This window comes from Apaloderma vittatum, unplaced genomic scaffold, assembly GCF_000703405.1.
Source record: "Apaloderma vittatum isolate BGI_N311 unplaced genomic scaffold, ASM70340v1 scaffold12319, whole genome shotgun sequence".
NCBI lineage: Eukaryota > Metazoa > Chordata > Aves > Trogoniformes > Trogonidae > Apaloderma > Apaloderma vittatum.
Window position 1 is genome coordinate 1 of NW_009735849.1, and position 20,449 is coordinate 20,449.

A 20,449-nucleotide genomic window follows, 5' to 3' on the forward strand; every position below is an offset into this window, starting at 1 on the left:
AACTCTGCCTTCTCTGTATCCTCTGTCTCCATGCTTCTGAATATAATTTATGTTGTGGGGATACCCCATGAACCAAGCGGTTTAGATGGCATTCTCAAGCATGGTTTGTGAATATCTGATGGTTATCAGTTGTCTAGATTGGAGTGTCTGGGTCTTTGTAAAGCTCTTAATGCTGGAATTGAAAATCTTCAATGAAACAGAACTTGCTGAAACTCTACATGTAGAAAATGATTTTAGAAGAAAATGATGGTTTGAGAGTAGTTTGACTTTAGCACAGACAGAACATGTGTAAGTGAGGCAAACAACAGGAGGTTGTGTCATTTCTCACTACAAGGCAAATCTAAGTGGCCTTAATACGGCAAGCAGGGTTTCAGAGCAGTCTCAGCAGGGTGGGCCACCGCTTGGCAGGCACGGCAGATCCCAACCAAGCAGTGGCAGGAGGGAAGTCAGAGCCTCATGCATGCCTGGGCACACACAGCGTCCATGCACACAACCGCCTCAAGGTCTCCCCCACTAGCAAGCATGAGAAGAAGAGAAGGTTTTGAATAAAGCACTACCTGTGAACCAAATTCATCCCTTCATAGGTGCTTCTGTTTATCTTAAACGTCACCTGCCCTGGCTTGCATGCTACCTCATGGTGTCCAGAGTTTCTTTATAGACCTGAGTGCTTTGTTGTTGTCTTAAGAAAAATAAAGAAAAGTGAAAAAACCTTGTAAATAACTGAAGGCTAAGATCCCAGATGTCCTACTTCTGGGTTTATTTTGTTTTGTTTATTTTGTTTATTTTGTTTTGATTTGTGGCAGTTTCCTAGAATACATTGCACTGGAAACACTGAATATTTCTTCACTCTGCATGTGATGTTTAATTTATTTCTCTTCCTCTGGAAATACTACTCTTGCAGTAGGAGCACTTTGGAGTAAATCATAAATATGTATTTACTGTGTATTCAGGTCAGCTGGAATCGGACAGATTCCTGCTTGTGAGTGGTGGAAAACCATCAAGGAAATGTGGCATCATGTCTGGAGGAAACAATCTTTTCTTTAATGAAGAAGGCTTGCGGATGCTGATGACTCGAGACCTAGATTTGTCACAAGCCAGGTAACACAATTTTAAAGTTCTTTCAGAATTTCACTGAAGAGGTAATATACTGAACACTAATACATGTGTGATGCTTCTGTAGTAAAGGCAAGCTGATATATTGTGGTCCTCACTCTAGCAAATATCTGAGTTTAACCACTGTTACCATTTTAAATTAAATTAACTTGAAATTTAATTGCATCAACCATTTGAATGTTTGTTCTTTCCTTGAATAAGAACTCCAGGATCTGATGCCATACCTTCAGTAGTTGATGCAAGTTTTTATTTCTTAAATGCATAACATGAAAAATCGATTGCATGTCAGACGCTCTGCTTGTCTTGCAATCTGGTGTATTATAAGCCATTGCTGAAACAGGAGTATCTATTGCCAGTATAACATTCATCATCTCATAATTCTTTCATTTCTGAAGCTTACTTTCTTCTTACCGTGCACATTTGTTTCCAATAATTCACTGACAAATTCCCACCAAGCTGTCAACAGCTACACTGAGCACAGCATTGAAAACCAAATATTTTTAGTGTATTTAGACACTATGTTGTATCATTATGGCCTGCAGAGGAGATATTTGATGAGTTAAATACGCTAAGGAAGCCACATTAAAAAAATTACAGTAATATATATTAAATCCATCCTAATGGCATGCATGCTAACAAACAGATGTTGCTTTCTAATTATTCAGTATCTTGATTTATATCCTTATATTATTATTTTGGAGAGACTGCATTTTCTCTGAGACTTTTTTCCACTGATCTCTTGTACATATCCTGCTCCTCTTTAATGTCCCATGCAAAGGACTTTAAGAGGCACTTGATCTCCTTTTTATTTGGCTTCATTAACAATGAAACTTTAAATAGTGATTTAGTTGCAGAGTCTTATGATCAGTAAAGATGCCTGGTTTCTAACCATTATATTTTTTAGATCAAATTAGCTAAATCTCCGTAAGGTGCAATATTAAAGATCTCTGTATTGAATTTCTAAGATTCATCACAGCAAACTTTTTTCAGAACTTGGTAAACACAAATATCAATCCTCTGCTCTAATTTGATTTCCTAGACCATTCTGAAATTAAAAGATTCTTTAACAAAAGATGTAAGAGATCTTGTAAGTTGCTCCATTAGACTAAATTACATGATTCCCTTATTGCTAGTGTTCAAAGAACTGTCATTTATCTCTTCTCCATGATAGTCTGTAGCTGGATTTGCATATATTGACCTGCAGGTGTTATATGGAGATAAATGACTTCTGTCTTAGTAAAAGGAAAACAAAGCAGTACATTTAATTTCTTTTATATGCTTATGGAAAATAACAGTTATCAACAGAGAACTGCATGTTTTCTGCTGAAGAGCAAGGCAGACAGCAATGGTGTTCATGGGGACTGCTCTTTAGCAACCTAAAGTCATTGCAGTGGGATTTTCTTAATTTCCAGACTGACTCTATCAGCCACCTGCAGATGTGGCTGTGACACAGACATGCTGTGTTTTGGTGAGAGGTTTCAGATTATGCCAGGAATGGCAAGAACCAGCACTTCTAGTTGATGTTTTTAAGGGCAGTAGACTCAGTAGTCACATTAAAACTTCCCTTTTCATACGAGCGGATCCCCTGAAGAACACAAGTGAGCAGCGGTGTCTGTCAGTGCTGCAAACTACCCTTGGCACGTGGCATTGAAATCAAGTGGACTCTCCAGTCCACTATCCACTGCCATCACATCTATATTTTAAGAATTTAACACAGGAGACAGTATATCACTATCATGGTGGTAATAGTAGCTGAAACTGCACAGCATGAAGTATCAGCAGGGACGGAATATTTTAGGTATCACAACTGCTCATCGCTGAATTGCTAGAATATCCACACATTTTAGTGTTACTAGATCTACAAGAAAATTTTGCTTTTCCATTTCAAAATAGGCAGAGACTTTGCAAAATACCTGTGGCATGAGGAGATATTTAAAATTGCTTTTTTATCTGCTAGATGTGAGTGGGTTATTACTATATTAGTAAAAATTAAGATAAAAGAATAGCAATCCACAGAAAGCAGATTCAACAGAGACAAGGTCACCTGGGTGTATTTCTTTTGAATTATGTGGCAAATGTCAGAGTAAATCTGAGGAGGCGCAGACTTGCCAGCAGTGAATCCAATCCATTGCAGTGGGTATGCTGATCCACGAGGTTCCCCAGTGCTCCTCTACAGCACAAGCAATACGTTATGTCTGGGACATGTTGGTGGATATAATGCGCAGCAAAAGAAGTTATATATAGTAGCAAGAGAAACCATGAGTCGCAGCAAGGACTAGAATTAATTAACTTGCAAGTCTGGTGTTTTATTGAAGCTTTGTCTGCCCAGCACCTCTGCAGCCTCCACTGCCAGCAAATCTACCTGCAGATCAAACCAGAGCAAGATTTTAGATGCAAAACTTCTTTTGCATGGTCTCGTTTAACTGTGAGCTGGGCAGCACTAACACAATAATAATTAGAACAGATACAGCACTCTAAACCTGTGCAAAAGCTGTGCAAACATGAATTAGCGCTTGTAATATTCCTGAGAGTCCAATGGGTAAATATCATTAAAGCAGCACTTCCCCTCACCCCAAGTGCATAGTAGAGCTATTTTTGAGCATCAGCTAACAGGAAGAACTTCACAGTTTGATACAAGTCTATTGTGCTGCTTTGGAAAAGGTAATTAAATAGGGGCTGAAGGCACTGGTGTCCGTGGGTGGCTTGAGCTGGCTTTAGGGAAGCCGGCACACTTAAGTGGTGTGATTCAGACGAATTTCCCAGCCTGCCTAAATGGACAAAATGATCCCTGAAAGTGAAACATGCTTTGTTCTCCTGTCCAGATTTTCTCTAGTTCATGCCAACGGAAAACCGAGATGCTTATTTTGAATTTAAGCATTTCAGCAAATTCATAGCAAATTATGATCTACTTAGGGCACCCTTGCTTTTCTGCTACTAAAATCTGTACTCATGGGCTACAGGGATAAAAAATTTCACCCAGGATTATGTTTCTGGTACTTGCAACACCATCTGCTATGCAGACAAAAGCTCAAAACTTAAATGACTGACTTTTGTCAGCCTCTGCTGTCTGGCAAACTACCACACAGGCAGAATCAATTTTTGTCATCCCACCTATCTATCCGTGTATATTCTGGAGACTTTGAAAAGCAAATCATAAGATCTCCTATAGCTGACTCTTAGAGCAAGAAATGACAGGGCCAATCAATAGACAAACTCAAAAAAGAAATCTTCCCAGTAAATGCTTCCCCTGTTAGATTTGTGCAGTTCTTCATGAGACTGGGATGTGGCAAAGGGGTGCCAGACCCCCGGAGTCAGCCTGTGCTGCTGCAGTATTCGCTCAACGGGGGCCTCACGTGGAGCCTTCTCCAGGAGTTCCTCTTCAGTAACTCCAGCAACGTGGGGCGGTACATTGCCCTGGAAATTCCCTTGAAGGCCCGTTCCAGCTCCACTCGGCTTCGCTGGTGGCAACCATCCGAGAATGGGCATTTCTACAGTCCCTGGGTAATCGACCAGGTAAGGAATCCTCTGTTTGTTTGCGGTTTTTTAATGCAACGTTAGACTGTTTTCAGTCTTAATGTTTCCCTTTTGTTGGCATATGTCATTTCACTGGATCAAGCAAAGCAGATACTCCAGAACTATAATAATCTAGCAGAATAATAGAGCACAATTACTGTTTGCTAATCTTGTGGGTTTAATGCACCACTTCCATGCGGGGCAATGAATGCCAATTTTGGGGCTAGGAAAGTCTTTATACAGGAGTAGAGTCTCAGGTTCATGTTGCAGAAGGCCTTACCATGCAACATTCAAGTCTGAGTTTAAATTTCAAACCCCAAATATTTAAACAAGTTGGTAGAATGTAATAGAAAAAAAACTATAGAAAAATATCTATCTATATCCATCCATCTAGTTTTGCAAACAAAAGCTTGTTCCATATTTGGGATTTGGTGCTGTAAAGTTTGTTTCATTGGTTTGTATGACTTGGTATAAATCTCAATAAACCCCACTAAAGTGATTATGCTATAAGAAGTGTTATTGGGCTGCTCAAGTGCAACTTGCTTAAATGTTTGTGAATCTTTTTTTCAAAGGAGGTAGTTCAGGTTCTTAGGAGAAACCCAGAAACTAAAGTCCCTGACACATTTAACAACGTGTTTACAACTTTTTACTTCCCATCTCTCCATTTAAAAATGAAAATCATCTTTATTCTTTGATTCTTTTGTCTTCACTGAATGTAGTTATATTAGTTCAGAATAGTCAGAAACCGAATTCAAAATAACAGGTTAAAATTAATTCTCCCTGATTTGGAGTTGACGAGTAAAAGGATGACATCTTACAGTCAATGGCAAATCAGAGACTATTTCCCCAGTTGTATCAGTAGATGCAATCCCATAGTAGTGCACCAGACTACAGTGGACCTGAACAATCAGTAGGAAAAATGACAGAGTAATCACTTTGCTCCTACCAACATTTATTTTTGTAAGCACATTTACTTCATCCAAAATGGAGTTCACCCCGCTGAACTTTAGATTTGCTGAGCCGATATCATTAGGACTCCTTTATAGGAAAAGGATATTCCCCTTCCTCATAATCTAAACTCTTTACAAAATAACTGTCCATTTTAGACCAGCAGAATATGTATGAATAGTTTGGTAAATCTCTTCTTCCTCTGGGATGCTATGTCACATGTATATTTCTTAAGACTTCTAGATATTTCTTCTTTTCAGTAGTAATTCCTTCCCTAATATTTCAGATTCTTATTGGGGGAAACATCTCTGGCAATACAGTACTAGAAGACGATTTCAGCACACTGGATAGTAGAAAGTGGCTGCTCCATCCTGGCGGAACAAAGATGCCAGTTTGTGGCTCTACTGGGGATGCTCTAGTCTTCATTGAGAAAGCTAGCACCCGCTATGTGGTCACCACTGACATCGTCGTCAATGAAGATTCTTTCTTGCAAATAGATTTTGCAGCATCCTGCTCTGTCACAGACTCCTGTTACGGTAATGACTTCATAGTAATTCCTGCCCTTCCTCTTCCTCTCCTGTACAGGAAAGTTCACTTGTTTTCTGGTTCCATTATTCACCGTCACAAGAACTGAGAAACAAAAGAAAGCTGCATGTTTCTGTTAGGAATTGTTAATATTAGCTTTTTTATTCTGAAGCCTAAGATAAAGTATGTTATTACTTTTGAGCACTTCAAGAGCAGTTCAGTTCGTTTAAGAAAAAGACTAACTTGCTGTCTTACTCAAAACCCTTTAACAGTATATGGTGTCCACTGCTTGGGGTGATCATGGGGTTCTAATAACAAGCAGCTGGGTGTTCCCAGCATAGCTATCTTGCTTTGTGGGTTTGCATTTTTGGTGAAGTAAGTCACCATTGTACCTGTACCTGTATAACTAAGAAGTCATTTATATCAGCATACATTTGACACATGCTAAATCAACATCAACTGCAAAAAAAATTGTTTTTTCTTCATGAAATAATAAACATGAATGTATATGCATGTATGTATATGTATATGAATGTGTGCATAGATACATGCACACAGATGTGTATATATACATATAAACATAACAATGCGATTTTTAATTACCTATCATCTTCCTTTTTTGCAAACAATGTGTACCGAGTGCCGAGCATGCTTTTAAATGTCTCTATATATATAGACATAAATACACATATACACATATATGCACATCAAAATAAAGATTCTCTGAACTCAATACACATCACATGGAAATTAAAAATTGGTTCATTATGTAAATTTTAGAATGCACAAGAACTAGGTCTTCCTAGCTTGTGAATTCTTGTGTCTATGTCTTAAATCATACCCTTTTAGTTTAGGGTTTGAGCGTTCAGATTTTTCTTTATGAGGAGAAGAATACCATGTTGCAGCATTTAGCACATGTTTATTCACTGAGTTACTGACTATTCTTCTAGAATTCTGCATGAAAATGAAAAAATATTTTACATGAAGTCCTGGGAGTGGCTACTCTGACTTTGCTATTTTGAAGTCAGTGAAAGTAATTAAGATATTTTACTTATATACTTAACAATATTTTTTTCTTTTGATATTAAAAAGGCCAGTTAGCTCAATCAGTTGAGCATAGCGCTAACAACGCTAAGGTTGCTGGTTTGGTTCCCGTTTGGTCCCCATGTGTTGCCTGATCTGGTCGAAAAGTGGCGTCCCTGGCGGCAGGGAGGCTGGATTAAAATGATCTCTAAGGTCCCTTCCAGCTCAGGCCATTCTATGATTCTATGACTGTGGCATCTTAAGATCATCCCTGCTAAGTTTAAGTGTTCTGGCAGTTAAACAACATATCGGCAAAGAAACAGTTCCTTCTTTTTTTTGTTTCTTTGTCTACTACACTTAACATTATCTTAACTTAGTAATAAATTAGGCAAGATATTACCTAATCATGCTTCCAGTCATCACGAGCAAAGTGTTTCATTTTGGTGACAGAGATTTAACACTAAAAGCTCACTTACCTTTGTTTGTATCCACTTGTCCTTGTATTTCTATAGCACTGTCTTCTGGGCTTAGACATAAAGTAGGACTGATTGGATGATTAAGGGTCATTGTTTGTGCATAAGGGCAGAAAAAATGAGTCTGTAGTAATCAAAAAGGATCACAGGTTTATCACTCCTGTCACTTCAACCACGTTCCATGTTTTACACAGCCAGAATGCCTGGCAGCTGGAACATTTACTTCAAGTTACATTTCTGTGCCTATTACTATTTACTTTTTAATTGCTACATTAAAGTTTAACTTGAAGTATTTAGTGGGCTTGGCTAACCTTTATTTTTCATAATAAAAGTTTATAAGCCATAAACATCAAAACAATGAAACTGCTTATTTTTGCTGAGAAATGAATACATTAGTTTAATGTGGCTAGACTGTGCTTGAACAAAAACAAGCTCACTGACTAATGAATTTCATTTAAAATTGTTTATGCCAGATAATGAAATGAGCTGATCTGGAGAGGAAGGAAGAATGACTAAACCACCTTGTGACAGAGCCAAAAGTTTTAATTTGAGTGTTGTTTTGCCTTACACAATGATTACATCCAGCTGAGTCTCATCCTTCAGCCTGAAAAAAAACCACATTACTGGTCATGATGCTGTCACATCACCTTCTTGCACACTGCAGCTATAGAAATTGCCTTGGCTTAATCCTTGGCAACCCAACAGATGACTTTATCCTTGCATGCGTGGTCCCTTGAGTTAGGTGGTGGGTGTGAAGGTGTACCGCAGCCTTCTCTTGAGCTGTACCTGCTCTGGAACATGCAGTGAATCTTCCGGCACTGCTGTTGAAGAGCTTAGCTTTGTGCTTCTGACACAAGGATTTGAAAAGTTTTCAGTGCTTATTTTGTCAGTGTAGACTTCTAACTAATGCTCTGCAGTTATTTGTAGACCTACGGATGCAAGTCTTTAAATTAAGTAACTAACCATCTTTCCACCTGTAGCTATTGAATTGGAATATTCAGTGGACCTCGGACTGACCTGGCACCCAATTTTGAGAGATTGTCTTCCCACTAATGTGGAATGCAACAAGTACCATCTCCAGAGGATTCTCATTTCGGACACTTTCAACAAGTGGACCCGGGTTACTTTGCCTCTGCCTCCCTATACTAGGTATCTCCCTCTGTTTTTCTGCAGAATAAATCTGAATGTATAACTATGTATTGAGGCATGATATATTATAGCATTATAATAATTGTAGCTTGCAACAAATAAGTATCAGTAAATGAAGCTGCATCCTGCTTTGCATAAATATTGCAGAGCTACTATGTCCATTGACTTTTCTTCATTATTTAAAGATAGGAAGTTCTTGTCCGTCTTGTCGTGGGAAGAGACGGGGAACTTTTTCAAGAATCTCATGTTACTGTCAGCCTCACTAAATTGTGGTTGCTTTGGTAGCTAATTGGACTGGCCGAACCCTCACTGTACCCTGTGCTCACTGTTGTTGGTTATGAGCTGATGTTTTAAATGTAGCGCTTTTCAGGCTTCTTGTTTTTCTGTGCATTCCATGTATCTTTTATGTCTTTCTCAGCTTTGATGCTCTCACCATTGTTTTAACAAGTGCCCCATTTTTACCTCCTCTTCCTTCTCCTATATTCCTTTGCCTTTGAGGGAAGAAAAATTGTGGGATTAGTTGGGAAGTTGCAGGGAAAGGAGATGTTTGAGCCTGACAGTGCTATTGGGAGGACTGCCACACAATGCCCTGAAAACGGCTGGATTTTTGTTTTGTTTGTCGAAAAGATCCATCTAGGGACAACAGGGTAGTACAGTCTTCCAGTCTGTGTCCTTCTTGACACAGGCATAGTCAGACCTGATAAAGCTGGCACAGACCTAGCCCAAAGTAAAGCCCTGCAAACACAGGTAGGCTGGATGTCAGACTCTTGGCACGACTTTACAGTTTTGCTCCTATTGCCGAGTCCAATCTTCTTCACGTAGGCACAGGCTGAGCTAATGCCAGGCACAGAAGTACCGCAGTGCGGGCAGAGCCTGTGCCTCTTTGAGAAGGTTGTTATGAAAGATGCCAGCTCATGGACATACAAGTTTGGAAAGAGAGACCTTTATTTTTTAGCAATTGTGTTGAGAATGCATATACAGTTGCCACAGATTTTGAAACTAGTAGTGGAAATGTCCATGTTCCATTACTAACCATTTTGGGAATCTAGACTCTTCCCTATCTCCATGTCAAGTAACAGTACTGTTTTAGGATTCATTTCCAGGACTGATCACCTGTTTCCTCTTCTGTACTGCTTCACTACAGGTTGTCTGTAAAATCCATTACCCCAGCAGTTCTTGTATAAAGTCTGTAAGTTTGTTCAGGAAGGGCTTTCTGGGGCTGAATAGAATAAATCAGGATCTGATAATTTGGACCTGAAAGGAACCTACTGCCTGAGATAACCTCAGGTTTATAAATAACTGTGATTTTAAGACTGAAAAGTTGTTTTGAACAGTATGTATTAGAAGTCTGATGCACTACTGAGGCAAAGATTCTTCTTCTGTCCAATCCAATAATTTTGTTTGGTCACTCAAGTAACATCATTTCCCAAGGATACTGAGAGAGAGATTGCACAAAAGAGGTTATTACAGCCTTGGCTAACAAACAATGGAGACATTAAGCTCTAAAATAAGGAACAGTTCAGCTAATAGGGCCTTTAGTCTAGATGTGATATAATTTTTATGCTGCTTTATTATTTCAAGCTGTGTAATAGCAGGTGTGTGTCTCCAATTGTCTGTGCCCGTGTGTTTTGGGGCCATGAAAGCTGCCCAGTCAGTAGCTTGGCCTGGTGCACTGCACCCACACTTACGTAGCCTTTCAGGGCTTGTGTACCCAGAGTGCTGTCTAACCTCTGGCCCCGAGAAGGCAATGAATACTTAGTTTTTTAACTTAGATTCAGAGCTGATTTTAAAATGCAAACATAGATACAAACCTTCTCCCAGGAGCACCAAACCCAAAGCAGGCAGTGTAAGATATAGGTGTTTGTTTTTGTTCCTAAAGGACTTCCTCACAATTTATGCATTTCTTTTGAAAATGCTATTTGATGAGCAGCTAGACAGCAGAGCAATAGATTTCTCTTTGTATAAACTTGGTTTTCATTCACCTCACCTAACATGTTTATAAAGAAATAATTAATACAATAACATTCACCTTACTATTAAAGGTTTATTTTTACACTGAATAATTTTGGGGGATTTTGCTGCATATTTGTTTTGATGGTTACAGTAATTGTGATTTCTCTTTACGTTTCAAAAGAAAACAGCCTACACAAAGTTCATTGCTGCCATCTAGTGCTGTACAGCAAAATGGACTAGCTTCAACGTAAAATGGCATTTTTGAGTGGAGCCCTGAATGGAGAGGAAGGAGGAAAATGCAAAACAGGATGATGCTGCAAGCCCTGTAGGGCACTCTCAGTTGTCCCATGCAGATTTATAAATGGCAGCATCTTGTCCAGGAGCCAATTCACTTCCTAGAGCTGCTCTTACCTAAGTGTATTTGGGAGAATTTATAGAAAAATAGTTGGATTAGTTTGGTGACTTAGCTGAAGCAATGAAATTCAGGCTCAGAGTGAAACCTGGAGGATTTGGGTGACTCTGGCTTGATTCATCCTCCAACTATCCCTCAAATTCGGATTTGTGCTGAGACGTGGGTATGACTGGTCTGAGCTTCCCTACCCTCTTCTCCACAAAACAACCACAGCTCAACTGCTTTGCTTTCAGCAAGGTGCTGGAGCGGGCCTCTCGCATTCTCAGCATGCTACTGAGTACCCGTGCTTTATCCTGCTCTCAAAATGTGATCCCCTTGTTTCTTGGCTTGTCGTGGACCTTGTCGTTGTCAGGAATCAGCCCTGGTTTGTGCTGATATCAAACAAATCTTCCAGGAGGAGTCTAGCCTCGAGATTGGCCTTTCCTTTCAGTCAAAATAAAGATTATCTTAGCTAGAAATATTACCTTTATGTTTTTCTTTCTCTCTCAAAGGTCTCAAGCAACTCGTTTCCGCTGGCACCAGCCTGCTCCTTTTGATAAGCAGCAAACGTGGGCGATCGATAATGTCTACATTGGGGATGGCTGCATAGACATGTGCAGCGGCCATGGGAAGTGCACCCAGGACAACTGTGTGTAAGTGCCATTCGCTCCCTGTCCTGCCCAGCGTTACAGCATTTCACTCCTCTCTGTCACTTTAATGAACTTGAGGGAAAGACTTTGATACAATTTTTCCAAGGAAGGTGAATTTTTCTGTTGAAACTGAGCAGGGCTGAGAGACCACTTGGGAACAGAAATAACTAGAGGAAGGGTAAGTGCAGGGGTTGGCTCTGCCAGAGCTCTGCCTGTTCATACGTTGTCCTTTCCTCAGTGGCAACACATCACCTCTGCTGTTGCCTATGCTACATCTTGGCTCGCCACCAGCCAGGTAGGAGGAGGGACCCTCTGAGTTTACACACCCCTCGACAGTCCTGGAGCTTCCCAGAAGATGTCATTCTTATTCCCAAGGGGTTTCATGCTGTGTCCTCATGCCCTTATCCCAGCTCTGTGCGCAGAGGACCTGAGCTGGAGGTGGGATGTGGCCTCACAGCAGAAGGATATTTGCTAGTTCTTCACAAGGCCAGATTTTGCCTCAGGACAGGTATTGCTCGAGGGCCTGAAGCCTCTGCTCAATGGTAGGGTTTGCCAGTGGAGGCAGACTGCCTTGATCCACAAACTGTCTGTATTACAGCCCACACAGAGCCCTACAAAGCTAACAAACAACAAACAGATCTCCCCAGACTTGTCTGTCTGGCAACAGAGAAATACCTTCCAGATGGATGTATTGCTTTTTTCCAGCCACAAATGGCAACAGAAATGGGAGAATGGTTGTATAGTTGCGCTCTGTTTGTTAGAAATATATTCCACTGCAGAATAGACATATTACTATGCTGTCGTCTACCCTAATGACACTGAAGTACCAAGGCATGATCTTCCTGGTGAAATCTGCATAGTAGCAGAACACAATTCTGTGCCGTTTTCCAATTCTGACACATTATAAAAAGTTTTTTTAAAGAGGAGGAATAAAAGGGGGATTATGTAAAGAAGCAAGAGGAGTGTACTCATCCACTACAATTAAAATTTAATATTAACAGGACATTTTTAGGCTTGGCGTGTTCTCTTAGGTTTATCAACCAAGTACAACGTATTTTACTGATTTTACTCTATACTGGAGCATGCTCTGTATTAGCAGCTTGAAGGATACATAATACTAACCTTCCTAAAGTTATTTTTGTTTCATATCAACCACAAAAACTGGCAGATGTTTGAAATCCCTGTACACCAGTTGTGCTCTAGTAAACGATGCAGACAGCCTGTACGCGCAATAAGACGGCACCTTAATGAGGAATAACATGGCACTGATTAAACTTCCGTGCAGAGCCTTTGCCAGCTGAGTTTTGCATTTGTTTTCCTCTGCAGCTGCGATGAGCACTGGGGTGGGCTGTACTGCGACGAGCCGGAGAGCCCCCTTCCGACACAACTGAAAGATAACTTCAATCGCTCACCATCGAACCAGAACTGGCTGACAGTGAACGGGGGCAAACTGAGCACGGTCTGCGGGGCAGTAGCCTCTGGGATGGCCCTTCACTTCAGCGGGGTGTGTGTTCAGCACGGGGGACAACTCACTCCATTTGACGGTGTCAGTGGGACTGATGGAAAAAGTTAAATAAATAGCAAGGTGTTAAAAAATATCAGCGTAACATATTAAACACATTTTAAAATGTAGCTGAAAGTCAAAGTCAGACAGGTCCTACAGACTAGGGTCAGCCAGAAATATTCCAGGAAAGCACATAGCACATTCCTGGCTATGCAGCAGCCAGGAAAATGAGATATACTTTGTCTATCTCCTGAAAGGAGCCTTGGAGGGGCCCTTGGAGATGGAGCTGGTAAATTAAAGCACTGTCCAAGTATGTAGACGTCGAATTCCACTCATTCATAATAGACTTATCAGAGCACTTAGAACTTCCAGAGAGCATAGTTAAGCGGGGCTTCTAACTAGACCACTGAGGTAAATTAATAATTAGGTATTTGCATGTGTGTAATTTGCACTTGGTCCGTGAAAATGCATCCATGCGTAGTCTCATCCTTCAGATACTTCACTGTTGTTTTTTTTCAGAGTAAGCTCAGAATAAAATTTCCTGGCTTAGTTACATATGTAAGAATATAACCCAGACTGCTGCTGAATTACAGTTTGCTTAAGATAACCTGGAGATTATAAAAGTGACAAAATAGTATTCTTGAAACATGTAGAACCTATGCTTCTAGATCTCTTCCATGCAAATTTATTACTAGGTTCAAACTGACGCAAGTTTTCTAAAATAAACTAACAGAAGCATTATGTTTCCACTTCCTTCCACTAGGAATAAGTAGGCACCACTAACAGACCAAGCAGTGTGAAATATATAAGGGATTATGGGAAAAGGCACTTATTAAAATTGCTTTGCCGTTTGATAGTTTGCATAAATTGAGCCATCAGCATATAATCAGTGATTCATTAATTCTGCCTGGAAAACCTTGTGTTTTACATTGGAGACAGAGATTTTTTGTAATTCTTGTATACAGAAGAAAGGTGAATACAATTCTTGATACTGAAAAAGTTGTAAAGTTGTAGGTACAAGTAAAACCATGTATGAATACACAACAGGAATTTTTCAGATGGAACATAACTGAAATTAAGTCCTCAGGGAAGAACATTTATTGTAGCTTTACCTTCATTATGACTGGTATGATTTTGTACAGTTTTTGAAGGTTTTACAACATGAACTTATATTAATAGTGACTGCATACTCTAACACTTTTTATATTAGTAAGTTTTGCCAGCCAACATATTTTTCATTGCTTTTAAGGGCTGCAGCCGTATGTTAGTTACAGTGGACTTGAACCTCACCAGTGCAGAATTCATTCAGTTTTACTTCATGTATGGATGTCTGATAACTCCTAATAACCGCAACCAAGGAGTGCTGCTGGAGTATTCTGTGAACGGTGGAATCACCTGGAGCCTCTTAATGGAGATTTTCTATGACCAATTCAGCAAGCCTGGGTTTGTAGATCCTTTCTTCTGCCTATATAATTTCCTGTAGCATGGTCCTGAATGTTTCCTAAGAACCTGTGGGACATATTACTGCTGTGGTTTGGATATCAGATCTTTAAGAGCTCAGCCTGTCCAGTCCTGCAAGCGCTAGCGCACATGCTTGAGCATCAGCATTTGTGCAGCTGCTCAGCCAAAAATACAAAGGTAGTAAGGAGTCTGTAGCAGTCTGGTAGATTTGTAAATGTTGCAGGAAGGTAAATAAGTAGGTGCTGTAATGATGTCCATCCTGTTCTTTAAGATACTTTCATTTGCAATCAAGTTGCTTACTGACAAGAGCAGAATGACATTGCTTGAATGAGTCAGAAAATGGTGTGTAGAAGAGAAAATGAATTCTGCAGATATCCATCAAAAGGATGGATACATTCAAGCCCTATTTTCAGATATTTGTGAGATTCATATCATGCGTAGATATGGGTGGACCCTTGCCTCACTGGCCAATTTAAAAGACTTGTAGAAAATGGGGATGGGAGGGTTCTGTTATTTATTATTTCATTTGAATGCACCAAGAAATCACTGGCACTTTAACTGGGCAAAATATTTAAGTGTACTATCGTCTACAGTTTTAATGAAAAGTAAGAAAATTGTACTAGAACATTGTTTTCTGCTGAATGGCTCCAAACTGAAATCAGTAATCTTATTTTACTTCAACATTCTCCTTCCTAACACTTCTGTCAGTTCAGATGTTATGGTCATACCCTGCTAGCCTAGATGATTGCATCAAGGTGCTGGAGCGGGTGCAGAGAAGGGCAACAAGGCTTGTGAGAGGTCTGGAAAACATGCCCTATGAAGAGCGGCTGAGGGAACTGGGTTTGTTTAGTCTGGAGAAGAGGAGGCTGAGAGGAGACCTTATTGCCCTCTACAACTACCTAAAAGGAGGCTGTAGTGAGGCTGGTGCTGGTCTCTTCTCTCTAATTACTAATGACAGGACAAGGGGAAATGGCCTCAAGTTGCGTCAGGGTAAGTTTAGATTGGATATTCGGAGGAAGTTCTTTACTGAACGAGTGGTGAGGCACTGGAACAGGCTGCCCAGGGAGGTGGTGGAGTCACCAACCCTGGAGGTGTTTAAAAAAAAAGTAGATCTAGCACTTGAGGCTATGGTGTGTGGTTAGATATGCTGGGATGAAGGTTGGACTAGATGATCTTCAGAGGTCCCTTCCAACCCCTAACATTCTGTGATTCTGTGACTCTGTGATTCTGTGATTTGGTCCTATAAGCACAATTGGAGCACATGAGGTTGCTCAAATGGTGCCATAATCTAGGTGCTGGCCCTTCCCACCTCACTTTGAGCCCTTGTCCCAGGGATGATATTAGACACGATCAGGAAAGTTTTAGTTTCAGCAATGCCCCATAAAGAAACACAGGCTAGATCACCCGGTCCTTTCCTTTTCTCCAACCTCCAAATACTGGAGGAAACAATAGGTGGGGGCCTGGTCAAAGCATCCAGCACAGTGCGGTAGTTTTCCTAAAACAGCAGGCTTTCCTGCAGCTAATTTCCCCTTTTTATTTCAGCTTTGTGAACATCCTTCTTCCCTACGATGCCAAAACCATTGGGACGCGCTTCCGGTGGTGGCAGCCTAAACACGACGGCCTGGACCAGAACGACTGGGCTATCGACAACGTGTTGATCTCTGGCTCAGCCGACCAGAGGACGGTGATGCTCGACACCTTCAGCAGCGCTCCCCTGCCGCAGCACGAGCGCTCCCCTGCCGATGCAGGGCCCACCGGGAGGGTCGCCTTCGACATGCTCGTAGAAGACAAAACGACGGGTAAAGGTTTCACATGGCTCTGAATTAAAGAGCAAGAACTCAGTGCAGCAATTTCCAAATCCTGCTGAGCCTCTGAATCTTTGTCTCACTGTGACAGATATCACAATCCCATTGGTATAGGGGTTTTGTCTTTTGTTTTTTGTTCACAAAATGTGAAATTGCAATTTTCTTTTTTACTGCATGAATTTACTTAGAAGATTCATTTCTCTTCAAAGAAAGAAAAAGGGATTTAAAAGTGCCAGGTTATTCTAAGCAGATTTCTTAACCTGAGTATCTGTTTCTTATTGCCTAACTCTTTAAAATATTACTTAAGGAATTAGGTTACAACTAAATTTTGTAGAACACATAATTCTGGATGTTTACAAGGTTTAACAGCTGACAGTGCCGGGTTGTTAACCTTTCTGCAGACCTGTAGGCAACACCAGTTAAATACTTCTTCTATAATATCCAGGGCAGGAGAAGTTTATGTTTTGAGTAAGTCTTAGATCTTTTATCTCTTGAACATTAAAAAACAGGTAAGCCAGTAGTAAGAGTTGTTTTGAGATGTGATAAATGTAGTATAAATGATGTGTGAAAGTATTAAGATGGGGTACTGACATTCTCAGGAGCAATACTAAATAATTCTCACATAGGTTGAAAAGTAAAGCCATGAATCATCTTCAGTGGTTAACACTACTCCCTATTTTCTTTAATTTATATTGTCAAGGTATATTTCTGACATTACAATTTCTTTTCAAGTGAATGAACACTGGTTATTCCATGATGATTGCTCAATCGAGAGGTTTTGTGATTCTCCTGACGGTGTCATGATCTGCGGGAGCCATGACGGCAGAGAGGTCTACGCAGTCACCCACGACCTCACACCTACAGAAGGCTGGATTATGCAGTTCAAGGTGAAATATTTGTCTGCAGTAGAATTATTCAAAACCACATTTTCCTCCAGGTTTAAGTAGATTTTCCAGGAGGTGGTATGAGTCATTCTTTGCTGGGAAAAGTGTTATTACTAGTCTAGCCTAATTTTTCTTACCTGCTGCATGTTGGTCAGCTTTAATACCTCAGGCTGCTCTCAGAGGTGACACACTCTTCACTTCCAGCACAGCACTTTGTATGTACACTGTGTAATAAGGATATTTCACGTTTACAAGGTGCCTATTTTGCTACAGCTGCTTGGTGAGGGAAAAACAGCTCCAAAGTAGTCCACACAGCTCTTGTGTTGTCATGCAATCACATCAAAACTGTACCTAAACTGTCCTTCATATATCCTTTAACCAAAATTAAAGAAATAACGCAGCAATATTTCATAGTTTTAAGAGCCCTTTGCACATCTCTCCCATAAAGACTAACATAACAAAGCTGGATGACCTCCTCTGAAATACCCATATTTTAGGTTGTTTGGGAGGGTAGATTAACTTGATTAGTTATGGGGTAGGGGGGTATAAAGTACAAATGTCAAAACCTGGAAAACCAGAAATCTGAGCTAATTAGGAAAAAATGAAACTCAGAATATGGTGCCTGTTGCCAGTCCTGGGAATACTGATGAGATCTGCAGATGACTGGTACCATACCAGTACTGTTACTCCCATCATTTCAAGCAAAATTCTTCAGTTGGTTTTCAGGTTCAAACATTTTTTGAACTCTAACCACAAACACAATTAATTCTGAGTTACTTATGCTCTCTTGTTTATTAGGTTTCTGTTGGATGTAAAACCTCAGAAAAACTTGCACAAAATCAGGTCCATGTGCAGTATTCCACCGACTTCGGCGTTAGCTGGAGTTACTTAGTACCTCAGTGTTTACCAGCAGATCCAAAATGTTCTGGGAGTGTTTCACAGCCATCAGTCTTCTTTCCCACAAAAGGATGGAAAAGAGTAACTTACTCACTGCCTGAAAACCTTGTTGGCAAGTAAGTATGAATTTGCTACTTACTTTGTCTCGGATTCAGAACGTTCTGAAAATCACAAAAGAGGATACATCTGCCTATTCATTTTCTTTCACGGAAAGTGCTGATTAGCAGCATTCACGTTCATTCCATATGCTGTATAATTTTATTTCCTATCAGTCAAGATTGACCATGACTCTTGGTCTATGCAACCAGCAAAGTTATCCTTCTCTCTGCAGTCTGCTCTGGTGCAGCATGTTCTGTTCAGACAGCTGTGGTCAATTAGAGCAGATTTATGGCCTCACTGAGTGGGAAAGTTACGCTTATTGTCTGCAGCAGCCCGCACAAATACAAACCACTTGTCTTTTTCTGCAAAATTAAAATCTGTTATATTCTTTGAGCAATCTGCTGAAGACATGGAACCAAAATGGAAATTCTCTTGCAAGAAGCCAGAACAGCTTTTCCTGGCTTCAGCAGCGTCTGGAATCCGTCCACATACCGTAGGTAGTACATATGTGAAGAGGAAGATATGGATATGTATAAAATCCATTTCAACAGATACTGCCAGATATTGCTTGTGGAACCTTGGAGGATAGTACAGTCCGAAGTATATTGTGTTTCACTCATCTGTATTAAATTGAGCAAAGTTGTTTTATACATATGTCTGTTTTTCTTCTAGTCCTGTGAGGTTTCGGTTCTACCAGAAATACTCAGATGTGCAGTGGGCCATCGATAATTTCTATCTGGGCCCTGGTTGTCTGGAAAACTGTAGAGGCCATGGAGACTGCCTGAATGAGCAATGCATCTGTGATCCTGGGTATTCGGGTCCAAACTGCTATCTGACTCAAACCCTGAAGGTAATTTTACTGCATGCTTTAAAGACTAAATTATGCCATGTGTTTGGCTGAGAAAGAGAGGAGAGATCGAACCCACTGGAACTGTAGCTTTGATTCCTGTCAGTCTGAAGATACTCAAATCCATTTTCAGCCCTTCTCTCAGTTTTTAACAAAACTACTACTGCAGTGTCCAAGAATGGGTTTGCTCCTTTGCAAATAACACCACCTGAAAAGCTGTGATAAAGTTCATTGTTTATCCTTAGATCATCATTGTATGATCTAAATCATCCTTGCATATGTGATTATATTTGATGAAGACCTGTAGAAAGGTTGTTGTTACGATGAAAGAGCCTACTGAAGTAGGGATTACAAGAAACTGACAAAAAAATTAATAAAATTAATTCATCTAACTGTTATTAGTGTTACCCTATAACAAGCAAGTGAAATCTAGTTAAATATTGCTACTTTAAAAGTTAAAATATTTGTTAAATTTAATATATTTAGAAAAGAATATGTAAGGAACCTCAAATTAGTTTAAAATGTAATGTTTACCATCTCATTTTTTTTACATCAGGTAAGAACAGAACAGGTACACGCTCTACAGAAACAACGTTCAATCTAAGCAGCTTTCTGTCTAAAGAGATTGTAACTATTTTACTTTTCAGTTATCATGTCATTTGAATTATTATAACCTTCTGTTTTTCATCTGAGATACTAATTACATGAACAAATATAATTATCTGTTTGCAATTCTGAATTAGTAATGTATTCTTCATATTAAGGACATTTGAGATAAAATCTTAGCAATCTTAGGGGAGTTTTATAACCATCCTCTTAATGCCAGGATTTCACTCATGGCATTGCTTTTATTGCACTCTTGGAGGTAAGTGGAAATCACTGTTGCATTCTAGATGGTTTTCACTGCAAATATTTGTGCAGACAGTTGTATTAATGCATCTTCACTACAATAATCCTAAATTTTCATAGCAGTACTGATTTTGATGAGTAAAAATACAGAATAGCAGATTCTCCCATACATACTAGATATGTACTGGAGCAGTGTTAAACAACCACAGTTAGGAATTAGATCCATTGGAGGTTGACCCTGGCTGGACTCCAGATGCCCACCAAAGCTGCTTTGTCACTCCCCTCATCACCCAGAGAGGAGAAAGAAAATACAAAAGGCTCATGGGTCAAGATGAGGACAGGGAGATCACTCAGTAAATACTGTC

At 40.0% G+C, this 20,449-nt stretch overlaps 1 protein-coding gene across 1 annotated transcript in view; it reads left to right on the top strand.

Annotated features, from left to right (window-relative positions):
• Positions 1-950: 950 nt before the first annotated feature.
• The window catches only part of LOC104279460 (reelin), a gene marked incomplete at its 5' end in the record, with an annotated part of 40,106 nt that continues 20,607 nt past the window's right edge, over positions 951-20,449 (top strand). The window contains 11 exons of the mRNA XM_009876751.1: positions 951-1,098; positions 4,368-4,626; positions 5,861-6,110; positions 8,576-8,744; positions 11,601-11,741; positions 13,065-13,242; positions 14,492-14,685; positions 16,246-16,502; positions 17,241-17,395; positions 18,191-18,405; positions 19,061-19,238. Of these exons, the coding sequence (XP_009875053.1) occupies positions 951-1,098; positions 4,368-4,626; positions 5,861-6,110; positions 8,576-8,744; positions 11,601-11,741; positions 13,065-13,242; positions 14,492-14,685; positions 16,246-16,502; positions 17,241-17,395; positions 18,191-18,405; positions 19,061-19,238 (2,144 nt within the window). The remainder of the gene's footprint in view (positions 1,099-4,367; positions 4,627-5,860; positions 6,111-8,575; positions 8,745-11,600; positions 11,742-13,064; positions 13,243-14,491; positions 14,686-16,245; positions 16,503-17,240; positions 17,396-18,190; positions 18,406-19,060; positions 19,239-20,449) is intronic.